Below are 27,323 nucleotides of genomic sequence, written 5' to 3' on the forward strand. Positions count from 1 at the left end.
CGGGGGCGCGCTGCGCGGGGCGCCGGCGGGCGGGGGGTGCCGCGCGCTGGCCTCCTGCTCCAGCCGGATTTGGTTCTGGAGTTGCTGGATTTTCAGAGCGTCCCTGTGGGGGGGTGGGGGAGAGAAAAGCGACACCTTCAGAGAGGGAACTAGAAGGAATGTTCATTTGGGGCTGTGAGGTTAACTTGGGGGCGAAACTTCCGATGTATGCCAGCTCCAAACGATCACCTGGTCTGAATAAGGCCCAAGTTATTTAGCCTGAAGTGTGTTATTAATTCTGGACAAAGCGCTAAGTCAATTAAGTATAATCGGTTATCTCAAGGTCTAATTTAAGTTTTACCTAAGATGATCCAAATCAATTTACAAATTCCAGTGATGGAAATTTGGTCTGACTTCCAGAAACATATTTCATTTTAACAGAACCAGAAATATGAAGAGAAAAACTTTCGACATGAGTTCTCAGTCCTCTCATTTGTTGTCAAAAATTTTTGGAAGAGAATTCTATCAATGAGAAAGTTAAAAGAAAAGACAAGTTATTTTTGGAAGATCAAGGTTAGTCCAATTTGCCTACTTTAGTGCTGTCAACTCTGCATTCAGTAAATACAGGGTGATGGGGGGATAGCTACTTTAATTTCTGCATTTATTGCCTACAAAAAACATACGCAGAATTTACTGTCGCCAAAATTTTAGTAGTGAACCCTGAATTGCCAATTATTTAGACAAATCTTAATACACACTGATATTTTGTGCCATGTCTAAAATATACAAATGACACTGATCTTTAATATGTAGGTAGGTGTTCAATAAGCAATAACAAATTATTTTATAATAATAATAATAATAATGCAGTTTTAATTCCCCAAGTACTTTCCATTGAGAGAGATAGTTTGAATTTTATTTTTTACAAAAGCTAGTGAGCAGCTAGCAATTAGCTAAAATCTAACCCTATTTTACTCAAGCAAGCTTCTTTCCTGGTTAGCTGAATTTTACATCCAAGATATTTTCCTATCTTCAGTGACCAATGGCTGTCAAAAGAAACTTCAACAGAAGGTGGCACTATAGGGAGCAGCCAGAACAGCCATGCATAACCAAAGCCATACTCCTAACTTTAAGCCTTTTAAAGCTATAAAACACACACACACACACACACACACACACACACACACACACACACACAAAATAAAACCTCCAAAACTTCCTTATCCATAAGTATTTAATTTCAAAATCAAGCTTTTAAAACTCAAAGCAATGAAAGGAATTGAAGCTGCTGATCAAAGTGAAAAAAAATTAGCTCTCTTAGCAAGTATCATTAGATGTAGGAACATCCTGTGTCTTCCATCCCCTTCTGTAATTATCCAGTAAAGTAATTACATATAAATCCACAAAAAGAACAAGAAATGCTTTCTTGGGAACTGAAAAGTATAAATTAAATGGTTCTTTTATGTATATAAAGTATATAGATGACTCTATATGCTTAATCTGTGCAGAGCATCAAAGATTTCAACAACAAAGAATTTTGTGGGGTCAGTCCTATGGAAGTCTGTTGGAGCGTTTTAAAAGCAGCTATGCCACTGCTAGGATTCACCAGATGCTCAAGTTCCAGATGTCAGTGTGGTTTGGGTCCCCTGTCCAGCACATGTGCTCCTGCATTCATGTATTTAGAACTGGCCCAGGAATAGAACTCATAAAAACCACCCAACAGCTCTAAACCCATCATCTAGCACTCTCATTCTAAATCCCCAAATGCTCCTTTCTGATCTTCCTGCCTAGTCTATCACCTTATTTCGTACCTATGCAGCCTAGTCCTCGAATGTTCATCATGAACATTCAGGGGACCTGTGTGCCTGGAGTGGGAGTGGTCCGTGTGGCCCTCCTCAGAGGCACTGCTCCCCTACTCTGGCCAGCTGGGCTCACCATGGCCTCAGCTGTGTCTTAAGGTATTTTGAGCTTGGCCTGGCATCAGCAAATAGCTGTGTTTAGTGACTCTAGCAAGGCTGCTACAGACTCGTATTATTCCCTATATCTGGTGTGAGGACTCCTGTGCCCCAGGATTAGGGAGTGGTTCCTGAGAAGCCAGTCTTCAAAGAAGCCAAGGCAGGAAAGCCCAGACCACCACTATATGCTAACTCTCCCGGGGTCAAGCCTACTCTTCTGGCTGTTAAGAACAACCACCAAGTTTGTTAACACCCATGTGGGCTTAAAGCTGCTGAGATGCTGCTTTTGTAATACGTGACGGTTCAATAAAGTCTTAATGTAGCATTTCACAAGAAATGAACTGGCATTCTAGTGATTTGGTTACTAGTAGATACTGCAGTGAAGAACTTTGCTAGGGTTTCTACTCCCCCATTTTGCACTGGGCGAAGAATAAAATATGCAGAGAACTGGAGAGGTGGGAAGGGAGAGTAAAACGGTTATTTTGAATCATGAAGTGTCAAGTTTGATTTCTGGCAAACCATAATATTTTAAAGAATACTTGAGTTAAATGGATCTGACACCTGGATTCTGAAATGATGAAATGCACAATTCTAAATCATTTTCTCCGTCCTTGTTATGTTATTTTTATAAAAGCTGATTTTCACAGAGATAAAAAGGCAAAGGGAATGAAAGCTACCAGAAAAGCCCCTGGAAATTACTTAAATGTTATAAAAATTCATCACTTTTCTGGTTTTCCCACTGTTTTCTCTTTTTTCTGAAAATGAAACTGCATTGAACCTCTTGGAAATACTATGTCAAGGCTGAAAAGACATCTCGACAGCCCTAGTTGCAAGGACAACACTTTGAGTGGCATATTAAAATCTTTGATTTTGCACAACTACTCCGTCAACCACACCCTTCCCCCAGCCTTTTTCCCTCCCTCTACCACAATTCAAAAAGTCTAAGAAATTTTCTATTCTTACCCCTCCTTCAATTCTAAAGTCTTCGATACTTAAGGAAACGAGATGTCTGGACTTTTTGTTACACACCTGTCACAGCCCATTTACAGATGGGGAAACTTCAGGTAACACACTCAAGGTCACAGAACAAGTCGCCTGCAGAGCCAGGTTTGATCTGTGTCTGTATCCGGCTTCTTTAACTGCACCAGGCATGTCCACATGGAAGAACCCCCACCTCCAATGTGATTAAAAAAAAAAAATCTGTCATCTTTCCCTTCTAAGAACTTTCTCCACTCATGCCTCCACAAAGCCACAGCACGAGGGCCAACATTTTAAATTTTTACATATTTAAGAATATATTTCGGAATATCTGAAGGCAAACTTGATTCTTCTTAGGGTGAAATGGTGCAAAGATGAGAAGATCTTGGCAGCTCAGAAAGGGAATATGTAAATACTCAGTGGATTCTCCTCTTAACATTACAGAAAATCAAGAACCCCCCTCCTGCACCCCAATGGTTTGGACATAGATTTTAACTAGAACAGTTTTACAGATTTAGACTGGATGGGGCAAAGATTTAGATTTGACAGGGATATACAGAGAGACATGCAGAACCCAATTTACTTTCCAATTCAGTAATCTCTCTTGCCACTCAATTAAAGCAGCCTTGGAAAAATGTAACCAGCCAAGTGACAGTGTGGTACAGGAGAAAAAGGCTAGACTCAAGTTCGATGGCACTGACTGGGAACGCGACTCCACCAGCTACTAACTGTGGGGTCACCGTGAGGATTCAGTGAGCACAGTGCCTGGTTCACAGCATGAGCTCAAAAAACATTCCACGGCAGGAGACAACCACCACATCAGTTCGTGTTACTGTATAAAATGCACCCTAAAAAATGGAGATAATGTTCTACTGATTGCAAGGGAAATTTCCTCTTTATCTGTTCCCACCACAGTGGTGGTCCTTCTTATACTCATAAAACCACAGCAGGGGCAGCAGATGAGAGACAGCACGAGTCATGCACCTGGCACTGGACTGACTCATTTTCAACCATCCTGGGAGGTTGGTATTTTCATCCCCATTAAAAAAATTCCCCATAGATTAGTGAGGTCAAATAATTGGTCTAAGGGCAGAACCTGGATGTGAAGGGCTGTCTGGCTCAAGAGCCTTCTCTCCAAAGTGCTCAATAAACAAGAAAAAAAAAGGTTTATTAAAATGTTAGCTTATTATTACACATATCACTTTTTCTCTGGGGACCTGCAGCCCAAGCTCAAAATGAATGATGTGAAAGTAAACTTCTGGAAAACAACTTTTATGTAAATTGGAAATTCCCAGTATGTCTCTCTCTGGAGCAATGTCTGGATTGCAAGAAGTAATTTATCCCCTGCTCATATTAATACAGATCGAGTATTTATAATTGTCTGGAGAAACTCATGGGATCTTGAAGCTGAAAAACATTTGTGCTTTCAGAATAAATCCGCTGTTGACTTATCTATTTTCTTTCATTTTTTATTGTGTGATACAGAAGCCACTGTATGACAAGAGGTGCACCACTGTATGACAAGAGGTGCATCACTGTATGACAAGAGGTGCACCACTGTATGACAAGAAGGTGCACCACTGTATGACAAGAGGTGCACCACTGTATGACAAGAGGTGCACCACTGTATGACAAGAGGTGCACCACTGTATGACAAGAGGTGCACCACTGTATGACAAGAGGTGCACCACTGTATGACAAGAGGTGCACCACTGTATGACAAGAGGTGCACCACTGTATGACAAGAGGTGCACCACTGTATGACAAGAGGTGCACCACTGTATGACAAGAGGTGCACCACTGTATGACAAGAGGTGCACCACTGTATGACAAGAGGTGCACCACTGTATGACAAGAGGTGCACCACTGTATGACAAGAGGTGCACCACTGTATGACAAGAGGTGCACCACTGTATGACAAGAGGTGCACCACTGTATGACAAGAGGTGCACCACTGTATGACAAGAGGTGCACCACTGTATGACAAGAGGTGCACCACTGTATGACAAGAGGTGCACCACTGTATGACAAGAGGTGCACCACTGTATGACAAGAGGTGCACCACTGTATGACAAGAGGTGCACCACTGTATGACAAGAGGTGCACCACTGTATGACAAGAGGTGCACCACTGTATGACAAGAGGTGCACCACTGTATGACAAGAGGTGCACCACTGTATGACAAGAGGTGCACCACTGTATGACAAGAGGTGCACCACTGTATGACAAGAGGTGCACCACTGTATGACAAGAGGTGCACCACTGTATGACAAGAGGTGCACCACTGTATGACAAGAGGTGCACCACTGTATGACAAGAGGTGCACCACTGTATGACAAGAGGTGCACCACTGTATGACAAGAGGTGCACCACTGTATGACAAGAGGTGCACCACTGTATGACAAGAGGTGCACCACTGTATGACAAGAGGTGCACCACTGTATGACAAGAGGTGCAGGACCGCGCCCTCCGAACGGAGAGCTCTGCTGGTCCTGCTATTTATAAGCACTTTGAAGGCAAGGACAGTGACCTCCAGCATCCTCACAACACTAACTCGGCACCCTCACAACACACAACCGAACACCACACTGGCAGACACACACTGGCAGTGGCAGAAACCATGTTAATTTCTGAGTCCATCAGGTACACTCAGTAGGGCAGGCCTACGATAGGAGGGCCCCACACTGGACTGGGGAATTTTAAGCATTTTCAAATGAAGGTAGATAAGTGAATTAGGGAATAAACTGGGTGTTCCCACAGCATTGGCTGGGATTAGCTCAGTATCAGACGTATGAGAGAACTCAATATATTAACTCTGGGAACTTATAAAATAGAATATAGAACTCCTACAAGGGCTTCAGTTCAGGGAGTGCTGATTAAGTTCCATCTACTTTATTATATTAGTGCTTCAACCATCTTGATCTTGTTTCTATTACTCATACTTTATGTCTTCGTATCACATAAACTAGGTCCACTTGGTGAGGGTCAATATCTAACAACTTGCTTTGTTTAGCACTAACTTATTCCGGCCCCTTGGTAAAAGGTACATAAATCACAATCTTGAGAACAATCATTTACACAATAAAAATGAGTTAACGTAAGCCAAATGAGAATGTATGACACTGGGTTTTGGGGAGGTGGTAAGTGCAAAAATAGCTAAGACCTTAAATACATTCTCCCTAAGGTTGGGGGAGAGGGCAGGGATAAAAGATTTGGATCTTCTACAAAGTACCATCAACAAGAGAATGTGAGAATCAGATTAAAATTGACTACTGCTTGGGAATGTGTATTTAGCATTTATTGCAAAACGACATAGGTTTCTTTATACAAACCACATTCTTTGATCTTTAATTTATTCTGAGCCTTTTGTAAATCATCCCAACTCCCTAGATAGAGCCAGGACGGAACCCAATTAATTACACAGGAGGGTTCAGGGAAGAAGTGACCTGAGTGAAATCAGCACACGACTTGCATCTCTTTAGAAAAGCTCGTCCTTTCCACTTAGAATAAGAACTGCCCGTGGCTCTGCTACAGAAAAACAGAAGCTCTTTATGTCTTCATATATAAAGTTGATGTCTATTTGAAGTCATTCCATGTACCATGAGAAAGAGGGAGCAACTGCTGACCACTTCATAATCCTCCTGGGAATGTCTCTGAACTGTCAAAGGATGGCTGTGTCCGTCATGTAGCTCAGGCAATGAGGACTGGGCGGCTGGGCTGGTGTCCCTACAAGGGCCAACACTGACTTGAGCTGTTCCTCCGAACGGGAATCCTGCAGCTGGCTTCCCAGATGCAGGGGATTCTCCTTCAGGAGGTCTGTGGAGGCGCAACTCTCTGTGGGGCACGTAAATGGTCGTGTGGCTTTGTGAAGGCTGTAGGATGGGGTCCAAAGCATCTGTAGTCCTGCCAAAGGGACTGTACCCCGACTACATTGTATGTGAGAAGGCGCGGACTCCAATGGTGTTTGCCTGATGAATCCGAATGAGGTGGACCGCTGGCGTCTCAGCCGCAGCCTTTTTTAAGGGAGGAATGTGAGGTCAGATTCTAAAAGCATCAATCCCACATCACAGTTAAATGCCTTAAACAATTTTCATTTCTGTTGCTGCACAGGCTAGTGGAAACAGCAGGAAGAGATTAGCTGCTGATTCTTAGAAAAACTGCTCGAATATAGTGGACATTAAGAGAAATTAACGCAGACTGTTCCCAATTGAAAATGTTTGCTATTAATTCTTAACACAAAGTGCACTTTTGACAAGAAATCTGCTTTCCAGCCTTTTCTGTGAATACTTGAGTCAACGTCAGTGATCTCATTTCTAATTCAAACACCAAAAAACAACAACAAAAAGAACCCCCAAAAAACCCAAAAAACCCTCCCTGTGAGACAGATGCTGAGGCACTTTCAGGTTTTAAGCATTAAATTTCTCTGAGATTTTAAAGAATTGGGGGAACAAAAGGTGGACAGATAACTTCAGGTCTTCTAACAAGATGAAGAATTCATGGCGTAATTTAAGGTTTCATATGGTTAATATTTCCTCAACTTCCCACTTCATCATTGAGAGGTTTGTGCCATCCCTTCTGTGTCATTTCCATTTATGTTTGCTGAACCGATCTAAAACAGCGATGTGCATTTTGTACTTGCAAGAATGTATTACTACTAGAGGCAAAGTGCCCTATCTTTCCAAAGAAATAACCATCATCCACTCACCAAGTGGTTGTCTTCTAACCCTACCCACCAAAGGGCTTTAATATACTCAGAACAAAACAGCAATTCTCTCACTTCTCTACCCCTTCCAAACATTTTATGTTCAACACCTCTCTGTGCTCACACATAAGAAGCTCAGTAAGTGTTTGCTGGATTTAATTAAAATCCTCAGATTTCTCTAACGTACAAAACTAGCTGCACCGTCAAGCGACATGGCCCTGGGACGCACACCGCTGCATTGTTCTAAGGGAGTAAAGGTGCCCTGCAGATAAAGTCACTATCACACAGGCTACTTACAAGTAAGAACAAAGAGTCAACCGGAGAAATGTTCAAATAATTCAACTCCAGTTCAGCCACCAGCTGTTTCTGACTTTGGATAATTGGCTTGGCCTATCAGGGACCCAGTTTCTCAACTTGAAAATGGGAATTTATAATGTATTATCTGTAAGGTCCTAATAAACTTTCAGATTTTATGATCCTTACTCTTGAGCCCAGTAACATTCAAACATTATAAAGAAATTGAGTATAAAAGGAACTCATAAACAACTAACCAAGTCCAAGCATGGCATTTGGTGGTATACATATGTCATTCCTAGGCATATGCTGTTTTCACAGCCATGAAATTGTTTTTGAAAAATGAGTATGTTATTTCCTGGTAAACAGAAATAGATTTTGAAGGCCTCAGAGAAGCAAACTAAAATCATTCCACAAATGACTCTTACAAAATCTCATAAAAGGAAGGATACTTTTATTCTGTAAACAATCATAACCTCATCAGTTAACATTAATTGCATTTTTTTCTTAATGCAGATAAATTCTACAGATCAATCCTGTCCACAAGTTAAGAAAAATAGCTTTAGGGTTTTGTGTGTCTCAGAACAGCTCTTGTGGGAATTAGGTTGGATGCGGTTCTGCTAGAATGTTCTCCCTTATAGAAACGTGAACTAGTTAGTTCAGTGGCTCAGGAACCACTCACTGTTAACAGACCTTTACCCTCTTTCCACCACAAAACCTTTTTGTCCACTGGCCTGATTTTGTAAACCTCCTAAAAACTGAGGTATTTTCTTGACCATAAAGATCTGGTTATGTCATGCTCTGGATCTGTAATCTGGGGGTGTCAGTCCTGTCTCCATGCTCACTCTTGCCCCCTCTGCACTGACAATGCAAGCACCCACCCGCTCCTTCTCGAAGCGCTCTTCTCACTGCCATCATCCTCATGGCCACCACTGTCTTGTTCTCCTGCCTCTGATCCTGTGCCTTCCCCTCACGGCTTCTTCTCTGGCCCTCTCACTTCGGTGTCCCCCCAACACCACAACTCCCTGATCACTCCCTAATCTATCTCTGACCCAGACCCCAATCCTAAATTCGAGTTCTGTTGCCAGTTCATAGACAGAACATAAACTCATCACACCTAAGACAGGGTACCCCCTCCTCTAATTTCCCCACCCAATAACGCATGGATAATTTGAAGATTCCCACAGTTTGGCCCCAAGCAGTCCTAACTTCTTCTAATTCCTGCTCTAGCTCCACATTTTCATCCTTCCAAATTAGTCTCCTTGCTCCCCAAATTCACGTTGGGTTTTCCTTCTTAGCCTTCTTGCGTGTCCTGCCCTCTTTGGGAAGGCCCACCCCCACCAGTTTCTCTCCATCCACTGAGGCTGTCTTTAGCCTTTTGTGCCCCTTTCAACATCCATCTTTCCTCGAAGTCCTCCTCGGTATTATCTAGCAGTTCTTTCTCCCTCCTGCAAGTCGTGCCAGTCCTCATGGCTGGTACGGCAATGCCAGGGTTTGGCGGAGACATCCTCCACCCACACCCACGAGCCAGATATTCTAGAACCCGGTGTGGGTTCTCTGTGCTCTCCAGGTGATTACTGCAATGTTTGGCAGTACCCGTGAGGAGCTCATCGGGCATCGTTTTAGGCGGAAAATGGGAAAGGTGAAACAATCAGAGCTCTTATAAGGATGACAAGACTTATATTCTTAATTTTTTTAGTATCCAAAATATGAAACTCCCATCCCCCAAAAGGGAGTGTTTGTGAAGCTGGTAGGCGAGTTCCCAATTTGGCATCTGTGAGGCACTCCATCATGTTCCAGGCCGCGGAAGCCTGTACCAGTGCCCATTTTCCATTTTATTTGGTTATCAGTCAGAAGCGCCTCGAGTTTATGTTTACCTTGAGGAAAAGCATCTCAGGGATATTTTCAGAACTTGGTGAAAACTTTAGTCATCTCGAGGCATTTCTTTCCTTTAGAAGGGCCCATTCTGCCCATCGCTGCCATGTTTTTTTCCAAAGCATAGATTGTATCCTGAGATAACAAAGTTGGTCCCTGTACAGAAAGAGGAAATGGCTCCCTGTGTGTCCACTGCATAGCAGGCCACAAAGACCTAACAGCGCAGTGTGAACAAAACTGCACAGGATAACCGTGCTGGGGCTGGGACCTGAGGCACTGATGATGCCTGCCCGCAATTCACACTGATGTGTGGACTCGTTTTTCAAGTATTGTGGAAGCACTGCCGGGAGTTGCTACTGGCTGATACTAAGTTAGAGAATGTGTAGGTGGAGGCCATGCTTTCTTTCTGGAAGGAGAATGAGGCCATTGGTTGGTGACATGGAGGTAAGCATTCATAACAGCAAGTAATGACTCACTAGCTGGTGGAGAATTGGATGAGTTCCTTTTTTTTTTTTTTTTAAGGTTTATTTGAAAGAGAGCAAGAGCGGGAGGGGCAGAGGGAGAGGGTGACAGAATCTCAAGCTGACTCTAGACTGAGCACGGAGCCCAGTGTGGGGCTTGATTTCATGACTCCAAGGTCATGACCTGAGCCAAAATCAAGAGTTGGATGCTTAGCCGACTGAGCCACCCAGGTGCCCTGGGGGTGAGTTCCTTCTTAAAATCAATTTCTTGAAACTTCAAGAGGAGTGGACATCTGCTTTTATGACTACCATTCTTCCCTTCATCTGGTAAAATCAGTTCATCCCCTCCTTCACAGACCAGCTTCTACCCCAATCCTTATGGGTCTGCCAGTCATAATCCCCCAACCCCTGGTCACAGGGTGAACATGTGACCCAGGACTAGCCAATCCTTGTTGGCTTCACCAAATCATTCCAGGATAAATAATGATCCAGGTCAGGCCAGGCCAATCAGGATTTTTCATACTGAAGATGAGATGGAAATGTGTCTCTTTGACAGATAGCTAAGATTAGATAACTAAAAGGACAGAATCCCTCAGAGGTGCTGGCTGAGATGGAAGAGCCTACAAAAAGGAAGCCAAAACATAAAAAGAAGCCACACTGGGAGATAAAAGATGAGAGAGGTGAAACTGGGATGGTATCTTAGCACCTAGATTCAGATAGCCCTCACATCAGTTTTATCTGTCAATTCCAGGTACAAAATAACTGCTCCTCTCCGTGTTTTTTTTTGTTTGTTTTTGTTTTTGTTTTGCTTAAGTTAGTTCAAATGTTCTCTCACACTGTAAAAAAAATAACCTTGGAGACCAACCAGTCCAATTTCCTTATTTTACAGATAAGGAAACAGAAACATAGAGAGATTAACTACACAAAGTTATCGGCTGGTCAGTGCCAAAGGCCTGACAAGAGCATCTTGCTGGTAAGAATAATATTAAAAATTAATAGTGGGGCACCTGGGTGGCTCAGTTGGTTAAGCAACCGACTCTTGATTTAGGCTTAGGTAGTGATCTCAGGGTCGTGAGATCGAGTTGTGCGTCCGGCTCCATGCTCAGCAGAGTCTGCTTGAGAGTCTCTCCTTCTCCCTCTGCCCCTCCCTCCACTCTCTCTCAGACAAATAAAATCTTTAAAAAATTTAATAGCACTACTGCAGTTGATGAATCAGTAAATAATGAATATATATCTTGTTCATAAAATTGTGAAAGAAACCATCGGATGGTCTAAAAACAAATGACTAAAAGTGCTGATCTCTGGAAAGTGAGACTAGAACAAGGTAGAAGTCGTCTTATTTTTGCATTTCATAGTCTCCTATACTAGAGCTTGACTATTTTTTAACCTTGTGCATATAAAAATATAATGTTTAAAATACAGAAAATTCGTAAGACATAGAAAGTATAATTAGTTCTTAAAACATAAAATTCCTGAAGCTTCTATTTTAAAGAATTTCAAATGGTAAAAAAAGACACAGTGCTCTTACTAACTATTCCAGAAGAAGAAGAGCATCTATTCCATGTATCTGAAATTCCCAGGAGAGGCCCTTGTTCACAGACTTTAATCAGGGCACCTGGGCGGCTCAGTCGGTTAAGCGTCTGCCTTCAGCTCAGGTCATGATCCCGGGGTCCTGGGATCGAGCCCCATGTTGGGCTCCCTGCTCAGTGGGGAGTCTGCTTCTCCCTCAGCCCCTCCATCCCGCTCGTGCTCTCTCTCTAATAAATAAAATCTTTAAAAAAAAAAAAAACCCAAAACAAAGACTTTAATCAATCATGACGACGACTACTATTACTGGCACCAGTAGCTTCATTGCCACCTCTCACTGAGCACTTGCTATGTACCGAACACTGTTAGGAGTCCTTAATCTATACCAACTATACTGCATCTTTATAAAAAACCTAAGGAGAGAAGGCCTCTTTCGTTATCTCCATTTTATATATGAGGAAACCCAGGCACGAGGTCAAAAAGTTGCTCAAAGGTACACAGCTGGAAAGAAGTGCCGACGGGCTTACCCCCAGGCGGTGTGGCTCGTGACTATTATGTTATGGTATCTCTCGTCAAGGCAGCAGGACTTATCTAATACTTGCATGTGCACTATGACCCCTTCAGCCACGGGGGACCTTTCTAATGTGGGTTCCACCCAAGACTGGCTCTAACTCTGTCACTCCCACCCCTTCGTTACTGGGATATCAACACTGCAACGGAACCCAAAACAGCTACACAGAGAGACAGCTTGACTATGTCCTAGAGACATTCCACATGTACAGTTTTAGGTAGAGAATGCTTTATGTTTCATATGCTGTGCTTTGCCAACTTTTATTTCTTGGAGAAATTGCCACTGGGCTATTCCCTGGCAGAAGTGACCGTGCCACAGATTATCTGCGTGGCCTTGACTAAGACGGGTCTGAGTTGCTTCTTATCTGTGAAACAGAGAATCACACTATTTTTAAATAGTCCTTTAAAATATGTTTTAAAGTTCCTCCCAACTATAAAATCCAGAATCTAGTCTCTGAAAATTGGACATGTGAACATTAATTTTTGTGTTACCACATCTTGTGAGAGACTGCATCACTAAATATAATGGAATTTTAAAAAATGGTTGTCTTCCACCTATTGATGAACAACACTGATTTATAAGGATGACTATTTTAGACTTCTAGTAGCCTATCGCTGAAGAACTAAACGACATTTCTGAATAAACGATAAGATGCCAAAAACATTTTCTACATATTTCAGTCTCACAAGGGTAAATAAGTGAAAGGAATGCACAGCTGGACCTGAGTACTCAAAGAGTAATCGATTTTCTCTTAAAGGTCAACCATTGCTAGTTTACATGTTCACGACCGAGAGAGCTAAGGCAAGGGTTGCACGGCGTGCCTGCAGGCATTGCCTGATCACCAGCCACCAATTCCAACCTCTTATCCCAAGAGGGACAAGGTTCTTGAAAAAAACTCAAAACTGCATTTTGGCAAGCTCAAGAGCTGTAGCTTAGCAGTGTGCACCAAGAGACTTGTGACCAGGGAAAAGAACTGTTAAATTTTAAGTGGCTCTGACCTTTCTTAGCTTATGACCAACTGACCTTGACATTCCTTAGAAGCCAAAGGATGAGCTGCAGTCATGACAGTGCTGACCGACCTTCCCGCTCAGGAGGCAGACCCAGTCCTTGCAGCAGTAAATGAAGTCTATCCAAATGTGTCTTGGGAAGAACCATAATAAATGAGGTTCCCTCCCTGAGAAATGACTAAAGCCACTAAAATAATTCTTAGATAAAAGAGCCCAATTACTTAATGTAATTACTCTTTTAAAAAATGAGAGAAATGTATCATAGCTACATGAGCTTCCAGCATGGTTCTGTACGACCATATATAGTCAAGAGGCATTCACCTACCCTTCTGCTGAATGGAGTGTTCTATGATATGGTGCTTATGACATCTCAGTAAGAGAAAAACCCTGCAACATCTAGAAATGCCTTCTGAAAGAAGAAAACTTCATAGTACAGACACCTATGGTATTGGGCTCGTTTTACTATACTTCTTTTCCAAAACATGTAAATAATGAAGTTTGCAGCATATGACACTGGGTTTTATGATTAGATTTTAAAATTTTATATATTAGGTGGCCCTTCATTTAGGGAAGTCGTGTATACACCTGGATGCGATTATTCTTTTTAAAATTCAAAACAAATAATGGAAAAAGCTACTTGAGTATAAATATCTGTATGATGATGTAAACAGGAGACTCACAGAATGATAGACGGAAGGAACCTGGATCATCTTGTATGACAGAAAAGAAGGAAATTTGTGGAAGTATCCCACAGGAGACCACTGACAGAGCTTCATTTAGTAACTAGCTTTTTTGCTTTTAGCCTCTCCAGTTAAGATACCAAGGTACAAACTTCTTTCACTAAAAGGCTTTCTTTCACTAACAATTAAACCAAAAGGTCATTTTTAACAAGACTACAGATAAATAGTCCAAAGAACAAAGGAAAGATCTGTTGTAAATCAGTCAGGTTCCAACAAGGGCTCCTTCTTCCCAGAAGAGGAAGGAGGGAGCCCTTGCTTAGGAATCCTGTGGAGCTGTTTGTCCAACGGTTTTATGTCCTAACACAGTTACAACATTAACGTGTGTGTGTGTGTGTGTGTGTGTGTGTGTGTTTGTGCACGTACCCATACGTCTGACTAGACACAGTATCGGCAGAGTGCTCATTTTCAAGTTTAAATTTGATAAAATTATTATCTATGGACAATAGTCCTATGTAAAAATTATAGAATAATTACACTTTTACTCCTAACTTGACCTTCCAAGTCTGATCATCTGTCTTGATGGTGGCCACCAGGAATCAAAGTATTATCTACAATCTCAGAAGCACAAAGAGTTCATACCAGGGAACCAAAATTAATGTGAATTTTTGTTGTTAATGCCTTCTAAATAAATGGGATTAATGTAATACATATAGAAACATGAGAGTTATGAATTTACTAGTGATATTTTTTCTGGCTGTGGACATTTCTTGGTCTCTAAAATATATGAATAAATGGAAGAGCCACAGAATTTACAAAAATGTCAAAATGAGCCAGAAGACTTTAGTCATCTATGATATATCTCACGCACGCGCACACACACACACGCACGCGCACACACACACATGCACGCACACCCCTTTACAGAGCATTATGCTATCAGCTTTTAAAAATTATTACCCTGTTGCCACCTGGGGGGACTTCCAAAAGAGGAAAACCCTTGCCTGTATCCTCCCCTATTGGTAGGTAAGGGAGGTAGGTGCACGTGGGCAGGCCTGGATCAGCCCTTCCCTTCCTCTTCTCCTTAGGGCCTGCTGCTTGCAGGAAGAGTGCTTTCTCCTCCCTTGGGAGGTGGGGGCTGCTCCTGTGAACTGTAGAATGCTAGCTACCTGTGAATGGGTAGGTACACCTGCTTAACCGCAGGGTGAAGTATTAGCAATGTCACCACCTGGCTCAGCCACCCATCTCTTTTCTCCTCTGCTTTTCCCCAGTACAAATCTGAGGCTTGGATCTCTCTTTCTCACTCCTTAGCTTATCCCTTAAATGGTCCCAAACTTGAAAAGGAAGAACACAGATAGCACCCGTCAAATATAAAGCATTCAGGCACTTCAGTGGTCTGAAAGACCCATAGACATAGGGCCTTCTTTGCTAATTAGTGTATTTTCCAACCATTAGTCATTATTGCTTCAGCACTTACCTAGACAGGCTAGCCCTAGCTCCGGTACAGGACAGAGAAGGTGTGGGTGACCTTAGATTGTCTCAGTGCAACAAAATAAAAGCATTAAATAGACCCAATCCCCCTGCGAAGGCAATTTGGTGGCAGGATGTCACTCCCTACCGAGGACTGTGGAAGAGCTCCTGTGCGTCGTGCTTTCCCTAAGGAATTCTGGTAATTGCAAATTTATCCATAACCTTTCCTTTCCAGTTTGACGTTTTAGTATCCCTACCTTCTCCTGATAGAAAGTCTGTCTTTATAGCCCCTTTTCATTCAGCTGATCTAATACTCAGTTTAAATTTACCCTGACAAATGTCCTGTAACATTTTTAGTTTCTTACCCATAACAAAATACTGCCATCAAGTTTTGATTATGAAATTGGTTGGAAAAACAAGGCATCAGCATAATCTTTTTAACCAACAGAATTAAACTTTTTTGGCTTAGAGAATTAAAGCACAAGGATAATTAACGATAGCTTCTGAAAATGAGTGTAGTAGTCATAACAAAACTTTTTCTTTTTAAAATTGAACTTGTAATTATAACCAGTAACTACAGACCTTTCTATACAATATTCCTTTTTATCTCTTTTGAAATTAAATTCTTTAAAGTGCACATGATAAAAAATGCAAAAACAAATCCTACTTGATTTCCATATGCGAAGAAAAAAAGAAACTTGACCCACAACTCACACCTTATATAAAAAGTAACTCATATGAATCTTCAAGTTGACTGTGAACCTAAACTATAAAATTTCAAGAAGAAAACACAGAAAATCTCTGTGACCGTAAGTAAGGCAAAGATTTCTTAGGTATAACACCAAAAGTGTGTTCCATAAAAGAAAAAAAAACCCTGCTAAATTGGGCTTCAAATTAAAAACTCATACCCTTCAAAAAGCAAGAGATACAAAAAGGACACCATGAAAAGTATGTCTTCATTCTATACTTTCTTCCTTCCAATCCAATTTCCAGCCCAGCATCAACTCAATACTGATAACCATTTCTCGTGTTCCCTCCCAAGCTAGGCTGTACATAAAAAACACACAGGTATATACGATATGGGAGTTATGTTGCTCTTTATAACAAGACTTTTTTAAAAACACAAAACTTTCATATTCAACACATTCATTAGATTATTTAGTTAGTCCCATACTCTTGACAACATTCACGGGTCATGCACACATAGTTGAGACCAAATTCTTTGGAAGCAATTAGTTTTGAAGTTTACTTGAGTAAATATGGAAAGGGAACAGATAAAAAAAAAATTTAACTTGTCTCAGTTTAAACAAACACAGAAATCTTTCCTAAATTATCAGTCTCCCTGTATTAATTTAGCCATACTTCATATTTTAGCTATGTCAGCTGTTATATCCTGGGGGAGAGATGTTGCCATCTGGGGCCTGGTCCTAAAATATTATTTGAAGTACATAGAAACCAGTTTCTTCAGTTGTTTCCATGTCTTTGGGAACTGGTGTTTTTTCAATAATGAGATTCTCTTTTAAAGAAAAATGAGAAGCTCTTGAGTCACTTTGAGAATTAGAGGAAGTATTTGCCTAGGCTGAACTAAAAACATTTTTCACACTACACAGACCAATTCATTTCCTAAATGACTCATATAATACCCAAGGGAGCAAGAAGAGGACTCCCACCTCGCTCTAACTCATTATCCTGTTTTATTTCTTCTCAGCATTTACCACAAAATTATTGCATTCATGTATCTCTTTTTATACTTTCCACCTAAATGCCCAGCCCTCCAGCCCACCCCTGCTCCAGCCCTGGGAGGACAGTGCCTTGAGGGAGGGGACTTTTTCCGTCCAGTTGTACATGGCTGTGGTTCAGGATCTGAAGGTCGCCCTGACACACGCTAGGTACTCAACAGATACTTCTCCACTGAGTGAACTCCATTTCTACTACCGGGATTAGCTCTTATTCCTGTCCAATGGTTTGTAAATTCATCTCCAGCTGTGAAAAGATGGAGATGACCCTTTAGAATATATTTTTTTAAGATTGTATTTATTTGTTGGACAGAGAGAGTGCGCACACACAAGCTGGTGGAACAGCAAGCAGAGGGAGAAGCAGGGTCCGGGCTTAGCCAGGAGCCCGAGGCGGAACTCGATCCCAGGACCCTGGGATCATGACCTGAGCCAAAAGCAGATGCTTAACCAACTGAGCCACCCAGGTGTCCCGACCCTTTAGAATATTTAACACTATATCTGCTACATTGATTTAGAGTGTAAAGGTTTGTGTATCCTAATTTGTATCCGCTAGACCTGTGCTGTCCAAATAGGGTAGCCACTAGCCACACGTGGTTACTGAACACTGGAAATGTGGCTCATCCAAACTGAGATGTGCTGTATGTTTAAAAAACAGACCAGATTTTGAAGATTTAGTTCAGGAAGAGAGTGTAAAAATGATCTCATTATCATGTTTATATTACTTATATGTTGAAACAATATTTTTAACATATTGGGTTAAATAAAATATATTAAAATTAACTTCAGTTATGTCTTCTTTCTTTTTAGTATGACTACCAATAAACTAAAACTGCGTATGTGGCCTGTATCTACAGTTCATAACTGTATTGCTACTAGACAGCAGTCTCCACAGGCCTGGTTCTGAAAGTTCCCTCACTGCTTCTCACAAGAAGATTCAGAATAGGAATCATTCTGCAGAGCCTTAGAATCTAAGGCCTTGGTCTCTACGGGACCAATTATGGGAGAGTGGTGATGGATTTGTCCATGGTAGTGGCAAAAAGCTGTCCTCTAAATTCTTACTCGTTTTCTAACGCATTTACTGATTTCTCAGCAAGTGATAGCAGAAATTTTTCAAAGACTGTATTTCTCAAACTGTTCCACTCTTCTAAGACATTCATACAGGTAGGCCTGTTTGGGGCACCCTCAGTGCTACTCATTGTGATGCATGAGAGCACCCCACCATCTCTGACAGAGCGTTCTCCTCCAGGCAGTAAGAGGATTCTCTAATCCCACAGACAGCCTTGTCCTATTCCTGTTCACACTCTAGGGCTGTGGTTACGGGGCACGGCTGGCCTAGCCAGCTGCAGTGAGCTTGCATATCCACCAAGCACAGGCAAGAAGCTGTGAAGTGAAAGGCAGAGACAGTGGGCTTTGGGGTGGAGATGAATTTGAATTTTTTCTCATATGGAATACAACGTAAGCCTTGGATCATGTAATAGGGCAAAAGCAAAAATGATATAACACGTCAACAAAAGAGGGGAATGACCAAGTTACAGAGCCAAGGTTTTATGTTTAAACAAGGCTGCAGATTTTTTTCTCCAGTTTATAAAAATGTTTAAATTAAAGTCTTGATGCCCAAGTACAAAAACAATAGCCTACTGTCTTAAAATCCACAGACTATGATTACATTTAGAGTAAGTATAGTAAATGGGAGGGAGTCTAGATTGCAAATGGCCAGACAGAGGACAGGACGTGGCTCTCCAACAGGTATTACGTTACTTCTAAAAGACCGTAGTCACCTGCTATTGCCTCCTTGTTAAAGTGCATTCCGGAAAGTTAGCAGTCTTCTCAATCACGGTATTATCATTAAGTATCTATCTTTTAACCTGAAAAACAGCATCTCACAGAAAACCTGCCAAGTTAAAGAGAGACTGCAATAGATACTGTCTTCATCCTCAAAGGAGAAGATAAAATGTCAAAGTATTATTTATGCTTGATCAAACTATAAAAACAAGATGCCTAGAAAAACAGCCTAGAGTACACTGATGAGTATATAACCTGAAAAAAAGAAAAAAAAGAAAAAGCCTTCTGGTATTACTTACTGAGTTTGGCTAAATATAGTTAGCAGCCCTCATGCTTCATAGCACATTTTCCCCTGGAATTCAGCTAATATAAATACAACAAACGGAGGGAACCTGGCCCCCCTCCATGAACATTACATCATTCTTCCTTATTAGGAAAACTTCTTCAAACCTGACATTTTGCTCTAAACAAGCAGCGTTTAATTCTCAATGAGCAACTCGAGATAGAGAGCTGCTCTAATCAGAGGGCTGTTACATGTCAGCAGAAATGTGGGTGACATAGAGGCTCATTTTAACAACGGTATTTTAATTCTCTAAACAGTAGCACCATTATGGGAAGCATTAAAGAGGAACATTTAATGTTCCCTGAAGAAGGTACATTTAAGAAAGCACATTTCATGTTCCTCAAATTTTTGCTTTCCATATATTTTCTGATATATGCATATGTTGTGGTGAATAGAGAGAGAAGTCAGAAATTCTTAGATTCTGGATTTATCACAATTGCAATATTGGTTCTAATCAAAAATTTTTGTATCTGATTGATCTTACCAGGATGATGCCAAGTTAAGAAGCCAAGAAAGTCCCTTTCCCTCTTCTGAAACATCCCTCAGGGTAACGTTTACTATGTTACACAACTTTGGGTTACCTTTTGTGCTCTGAGACACTACCATATTAACATGATAACCCAGAAACAACAGCAAAAATGAACAAGTGGGATTCTAGCAAACTAAAAAGCTTCTGTAGCAAAGGAAACTGTCAATGAGATGAAAGGACGGAACCTGTGCGATAGGAGAAAATATCTGCAAAATCATATATCTGATAAGGGATTAATATCCAAACTAAAGAAAGAACTCATGCAAATCAATTTCAAAATATGAAAATAATCTAATTAAAAAATGACAGAGGAACTAAATAGACATTTCCCCAAAGAAGACGTACAGATGGCCAACAGACACCTGAAAAGACGCTCAACCTGACGAATCGTGAGGTAAACGCAAATCAAAACCACAAAAAGTTATCACCTCATACCTGTCAGGATGGCTATCATCAAAAACACAAGAGACAAGTGTTGGCCAGGATGTGGAGAAAAGGGAACTCTGGCACCCTGCTGGTAGGAATGTAAATTGGTGCAGCCAAATGGCGCAATGGGAAACAGTATGGAGGTTCCTCAAGAAATTAAAAATAGAGCTACCATATGATCCAGAAATTTCACTTCTGGATATTTATCCACAGGAAAGGAAATTGCTCTCTCAAACACCCTCACGTTCACTGTAGCATTACTTAAAATAGCCTAGACATGGAAACAAGCTAAGCGTCCATCAGTGGGTGAATGGATCAAGTAGAGGTGGTGTCTATACATTACATACAATGTATATTATTCAGCCACAAAAAAAGGAAATGGTGTTATTTGTGACAACATGGATGGACCCTGAGGGCATTATGCTAGGTGAAATGAGCCTGATAGAAAAGACAAAAACTGTATGATTTCATTTACATGTGGAATCTAAAAAAAACTGAACTCATGGAAACAGAGAGCAACTGGTGGTTACTAAAGGTAGGAGTGGGGGATGTGTAAAGGAGGGTGCAAACTTTCAGTTAGAAGCATTCCAGGGATATAATGTAGAGCACAGTGACTATAGCTAACAGTATTGTATTGTATATTTGAAAGTTGCTAAGAGAATCGATCTTAAAAGTTTTCATCACAAGAAAACGTAACCACATGAGGTGATGGATGTTAACTGAACATATTGTGGCGATCATTTTGCAACACTACACATATCAATTCATTATGTTGTCTCCCTGAAACTAATACAATGCTATCTGTCAATTATAGCTCAGTAAAACTGGAAAAGAAATTTTATTTTAATACATTGCATAATAAACTTGTTTGCAAAAATAAAAACCATGCCAACGGATCTAGTCTTCTTGGTATGAAAGGTAAGATTTATGAAGATGTGTAAAATTAAACCAATCGGAGCAAACCCTTCCTTAATCAATTACCTTTCCACGTACATAAATAGGATAGTTCATCAGTCTGCTGATTCTGATACTTGACCTCTCTTTCATCTTGATGTTAAGGACTATTTTTATGAGGAATAAGAGAGACTTGAAAAAAAAAGTTCTAAATCTAAAATCCATAATGCTGCAATGGGGCTAAGAGAGCTAATATCATATAAAATGATCAATTTATATATAAACAACCCTGAGATGCAAGAGATCGTGAGGGTAATGTGTTAGAGTGAACACGAAGCCTTCTTTTATAGTGTGCTCCTTTTGGCAGGCAGTAAATCACAAACCACTCACTTATTTTTCATTTTCACTTTGGTTGGCTAACAGAATCCAGTTCCTCACACATTCACGGAAATGTGGAAGGCGAGGAATGGCTTTCAGAGGAGGGCTGTAGAGAGAAGGCAGGCTGGTCTGGAACGGAAGGGAGGATGGTTCTAACACTTGCAAGTTTATACCCCTAAATCTAGTCCTATTACAGGACTTTTTAACTTTTATTTTTTCAAAGTAAAGAAAAACAAGTACGCCTGAATCTCTTGTGCTCTGTAAAGTTTAAATTGGCCTGGGGATGGTCCTTGTTGTTTCCCAGCACTGGCAGACTGGGAAACCGATTCCATTTCGGAACTCAAAGAACTTTCCAGTCTAACAGGCCCCGCTGTATTCTGGGAGTTTTATCCACACACTTCTTACTGATTTAGGAATTAAAGGTAGTGGTATACTTCTCAGGAGTGTAGACTCTGGAGTTAAATTGCCCGTATTCAAGTTAGTGGCTGACTGTCCCCGATCACTCAACCTTTCTGAACCTGTTTTCTCTTCCTTCCATGGGGGTTATGATAGCACTTACCTCCCAGCCTATGAAGATGAAATGACTTATTACACATGACGTGTTTCGAGCAAAGCTTGAGCAAATCCTCAATAACTGTTAGTAATTACTGTTCAGGATGACCATACAATTCAGTGTCCAAATGTGGACCCTTGACTCTCCGACAACAGGTCAACTGACAGTCCTGGGACAAATGGAATTTGTAGTCATCCCACTAATGTTATCTCATGTTAAGGTCACATAATGTAGAGATAGACTAATTTATAAATTTAACAAGAATCTGTGCATCCGTGGGTACTAGAGGGTACAAGATTAGATGGAATAAGAATGCCTCGAGGGGCGCCTGGGTGGCACAGTTGGTTAAGTGGCAGACTCTTGGTTTCGGCTCAGGTCATGATCTAGGGGTTGTGAGATTGAGCCCGATGCCCCTGTCGAGGCCCATGTTGGGCTCTGAGTTCAGTGCAGGATCTCCTTAAGACTCTCTTTCTTCCTCTCCCTCTGCCCCTCCTCCCTACACTCTCTAATAAATAAATAAATCTTAAAAAATTTTTAAAATTACATTTAGTGATTTTTATTAAGGCATTCTTTTCCCCCCCCAAATATTTACTTATTTATTTTAGAGACAGAGTCAGTGGGGGGGGGGTAAAGAAAGAACGTGTGTGGCAAGAGGGAGAGGGGTAAAGGGAGAGAGAATCTCAAGAAGACTCCCCACTGAGCATGGAGCCCGATGCAGGGCTTGATCCCAAGACCCTGGGATCATGGCCTGAGCTGAAATCAAGAGTCAGACACTCAACGGACTGAGCTACCCACATGCCCCATATTCCAAATATATTATAAAGTTGAGTTTAAGTCATTTCAGCAATGTTTTCATTCTTCCTCACAGCCTCTTTTCCATAGACATTAGGGAATCTGGGAGCAGGGAAGAGAGTAACATAAAGTAAAAAGGTAAACGACAGTGTAATTGTCTTTACCATGGATCCAGTCTGCTCAGCACAGACAGACCCAACTGCAGTTCCACAAGTAAGCGGGTTGTTTCGCTCCTGACCTAGGGAACCGTCCCCCCCATACACTGTCATTGTAGAAACAGAGAAAACACATCTGTTAAATATGAGCTTTAGTGGAAAAAATTCAGCTGGCATTCTCTTTTCCTCTCTGTCGTCTTGTTTTAATAGCACTCTTACGTAAGTTCCTTACTATATATAGTTGAGAATGGGGAGCTGTGATCTGACCATCATCTCCTTCCACCTTGTGCCCGAGGGCAGCTGTTCTTGAGGTCCACCTGGAGCGGCCAGGATGCAGAAACCCAGGCCCCTACGGACTCTGCTGCTGCCCTGTGGCCGTCTCTTCTTGGGCTTCAGCCTCCCCACCTATGCAACCGGCACAAGGCCTATGTCTGACCTAACTCGCCATGGGTGCCTGTGGAACCTCAGAGAACATCTGGGAAGCATTTTTTTGGCTTAGTCAACAATGCGTATTTTTTTCCTCTGTATGTCCCTCCGAGATTTATGCAAGAGCTAGAACTGTAACTTTTCAGTCTACGGGTCCTGGATCATCCTACTAACCCTACCAGGCTGTCCGAGCAAGACAGCTGTTGGTTTATGTATTGTCTGTTTCTTCCACTAGGCTGCAATCTCTATAAGGGCAGGGCCCCCATCTCTTACATCCCCCAGTGTGTTTTCTAAAGCTTAGCACACAGTCTGTGAATGAACCTGTGAATCAATGAACAGGAAGAAGCAGCCGTATCTAACATTTAATGAACACTGAAAAATGCCAGACGCTGTCTGCTTTATCTGTATGTTTCCTCTGTCTCTCATATATATTTATTTTCTCTCCAGTACCCCCTAGCTGTATGATCCGGGACAACTTAATCAATCTCTCTGTACCTCAGTTTTCTCATCCGTGTAGTGGGATAACAAGACCTATGTCATAAGGCTATCATAAAGATGACAGGAGATCCGTGCTTGGCATGCAGGTGTGCTCTGTCAGTTGTCATGGTAAACCTCCCTTCCTCCTGAGTGAAGGGCACCATCGGTGAGCCAGTCTCACAAGTCAGAAGCCCAGGAGTCATCCCTTCCTGATTCTCAGCTGCCATGTCTAACCCCACCACCAGGTCCTGCCTCTCCCTCTCCCAACATCTCCCACATGGTGTTCTCGTCAGGCAGCCCAGAGATTTTTTTTCAAGTTGTGCATCTAATCTACTCTGTGACTCTCTCACTTACTGGGCCCCCAGTCAGTAGTTCCATTTGTTCTTGGGATGAATTCTAAATTCTCTAACTGGGCTCACCGGGCCTGGTCGCCTGGCTACAGCCTCTTCTCACTGTCCCCCATTCTCGGAGTTTCTGCCCTACCCTTCCAGTTGTCATTCCTCCCACCTTGATGCCTATCCCGTCCCCCACTCATCCTTCAGATGTTCCAACATCACTTCCCAGGGAAAGGCCCCTTCCTCAGGCCTCCGAACTGGACCAAGAGCTTCGGCCTCCTGCCCTCAGAAGTCTGGACACATTTTTCTCCACATCCGCCCCATGAGTATGCTCTGCACGTCTTTCATCTAGTCTCTGATGGTACCATCTGCCCAGACCCCCAGCGCCTCTCCCAGCTTTGGCAGAGTGAGAACCAGGAGGCAGCATGCTAACAGAAAGAAATGACAGCTGGTCTAGACAACACCTGGGATCTGGTGTGGCCTTCTCCCAGTGTGGTCCTTTCAGGACTTTGTTCTGGTCATCTGTAAGATAACCTATACCAGACTTTTAAGGCGAAAATTTCTATTTAAAAAATTTCTGGGGGCGCCTGGGTGGCACAGCGGTTAAGCGTCTGCCTTCGGCTCAGGGCGTGATCCCGGCGTTGTGGGATCGAGCCCCACATCAGGCTCCTCCGCTATGAGCCTGCTTCTTCCTCTCCTACTCCCCCTGCTTGTATTCCCTCTCTCTCTGGCTGTCTCTATCTCTGTCGAATAAATAAATAAAATCTTTTAAAAAAAAATTTTCTGTACATACACGGGGAAAGCTAGCAATGATGCTGCATAAAGGCAAAGTACTCCATGAGATGCTCACACATTAAGTTCCCCAGATGCCATTACCTCAGCTCTCATCTTCCTACCATTAGTTAGCTGGCTGTGACGGTACTCCCTCATGAAACACTGTCGTCTCTTCTCTTTTTTTTCCCAAAAGACTAGAATTATGAAAATGGACTTTATTAATCCTAAAAAATAAACTTGACATTTTTTGCAGAACGTAACAGTGAGTGAACAGTTAATATCACCAAAAACAACTAAGGCAGAAGAAGAGGTGACTCCAGTTCCAAGTCTTACTTTGAGGACTGTTATGAGTGCACCAAACATACATATTCCACACAGTACAGAACACCCAAACTCGGAAAGCACTAGGGGGACTCAGAAGAAATAGTGGCCACTTAATTCACCTAAAAGTCCACAACACACAGTCCATCGAATTATTGTGGCAAAATTTAAAGCCCCCTGGAAAATAACCCAAACCTCAAGCTTAAAGAGCAACTACAAACTTCTCGCACCTACTATTAATTTGGGGGATGGCCCTTTTATTTTTCATTCTGCCTTCTTGCCCACGAGCTCTTGCCACATGCTGGCAACTAGGCTCAGCGCTGATCATCTAATAACAGACAAAAACAGGCACCGCGCTTGCTTTCATTGAAGCCACAGGAAGCCAGTGGGGCCGGTGTGGCCTGAAACAGGGGTCAGCCGTACTAAAGCAGAGTAATTCATATGGCTGGGTACAGTCTGTGTTTCCTTACTACACGATGCGCTTAGCTTTACATTCGTGCAGCACTGTACGTCCGATGTCAGTACCTCAGGCATTCCCAGACGGGGGGCTTGCGGGGTGGGGCAGCTTACATCTTTGGCCCCTGCATTTTACCAGCCTTGCCGGGGAGCTTTTGTATATCTAACTCAGGGGAGCAGGTGATTTCCAAATCAACTCCCAGGTCAGCAGGAGCTAGACTCTGGCCATAAAGCTGTTGTCGGCTTTGCAAGACCTTGTTTACCGTGCTCCCCTTCTCTGCTCTGAAGAGCAACTTGTTGCCCCCATCTTCCAGGAGACCGGGGCACGCTTCCAGGAGACACGAGATGTCTAGAGAGGACTACCATTTAGGTTTCCATTAGTGTCACCTATGTGCTTATCCAATGCGCATAAAGGAGTCATAGTTGGCTTTAAAAAAACAAAAACAAAAACACAACATCTAGCATCAATGGCTTTTGATAAATTACTTAGTAAAGTGCTAAGGTATAAGTCTTTCAATAGAAACAGGTTCTGGAGGAAAACAAAAAAGTCCGCAGAGATCTTTCAATTCAATTCACAAGACTGCACAATTGTCCTGTTAACAAACAGTTTTACCCTGCTGCATTCTTCCATTTTATATATGCAGGGCGCTTCTGCTTTGTTTTTTTTTTTTTTTTTTTTAAAGATTTTATTTATTTATTCGACAGAGATAGAGACAGCCAGCGAGAGAGGGAACACAAGCAGGGGGAGCGGGAGAGGAAGAAGCAGGCTCATAGCGGAGGAGCCTGATGTGGGGCTCGATCCCATAACGCCAGGATCACGCCCTGAGCCGAAGGCAAACGCTTAACCGCTGTGCCACCCAGGCGCCCCCTGCATTGTTTTGTTTAAAGTAGGCTTCATGCCCAACGTGGGACTTGAACTCAATACCCTGAGATCAAGAGTCACCTGCTCTACCAAACGAGCCAGGCGCCCCCATACGCAGGCTAATTCTAATTTAGGGGAGTATGAAGGAAAGACCCATTCTGGAGATGGAGGAAGGTCAGCAGTCTCCAAGGGAGAGAATAAATGCTGGTGTGACTGGCAGGCAGGCTTGAAACCAGAGAAAGGGAGGGAAGGGAGTGTGGGACGGCGGAGACAAAGCAATGAATAAGACCACCCGCAGTAGGAAGTGGGGTGCACACTGCTGGCCTGGCACACGGTGCCCCGCGGGCTCCTCTGCCCCTTGGTGCCCAGGCCATGCCCACTCATGCACACAGGCACCATGCCCATTCACGGTGGCCAGGTCCTGCGATCGCATCTGGGTACATGCACGCTAAGCAGGAGTTACTTTTGAGCTAAAGCCAGGACAGCCTATTACAAATGACAGAATTCGAAATTAATACCATCAGAAACCAATGTAAGTGACAAAAGAGATCGACTTTCCCCAATGGCGGACTGGATTTCCTAGGCTTT

The 27,323-nt window shown here is 42.3% G+C and overlaps 3 protein-coding genes across 5 annotated transcripts in view; 1 reads left to right on the forward strand and 2 right to left on the reverse strand.

Annotated features, from left to right (window-relative positions):
• The window catches only part of CBR4 (carbonyl reductase 4), a 133,928-nt gene that overhangs the window by 104,406 nt on the left and 2,199 nt on the right, over positions 1-27,323 (forward strand). The gene's annotated exons all lie outside the window — the stretch shown is intronic.
• Positions 1-27,323, reverse strand: part of PALLD (palladin, cytoskeletal associated protein) — an 86,433-nt gene that overhangs the window by 41,836 nt on the left and 17,274 nt on the right. The gene's annotated exons all lie outside the window — the stretch shown is intronic.
• Positions 1-27,323, reverse strand: part of LOC109489461 (palladin-like) — a 228,795-nt gene continuing 201,472 nt past the window's right edge. Inside the window, exons 9-11 of one of the 3 annotated variants that reach the window (XR_004625790.1) lie at positions 6,512-6,925; positions 2,964-3,108; positions 1-103 (exon numbers count right to left, since the gene is read on the reverse strand). Coding sequence is in view for 2 of the 3 variants with exons in the window: in XM_019798527.2 (XP_019654086.2) it covers positions 6,574-6,925 (352 nt within the window). In the remaining variant the exon portion in view is untranslated. Of the gene's footprint in view, positions 104-2,963; positions 3,109-6,511; positions 6,926-27,323 lie in introns of those variants that run through there. The other 2 variants (XM_019798527.2, XM_034661395.1) reach the window with 2 other exon arrangements.

This window comes from Ailuropoda melanoleuca, chromosome 5 (assembly GCF_002007445.2).
Source record: "Ailuropoda melanoleuca isolate Jingjing chromosome 5, ASM200744v2, whole genome shotgun sequence".
Taxonomy (NCBI): domain Eukaryota; kingdom Metazoa; phylum Chordata; class Mammalia; order Carnivora; family Ursidae; genus Ailuropoda; species Ailuropoda melanoleuca.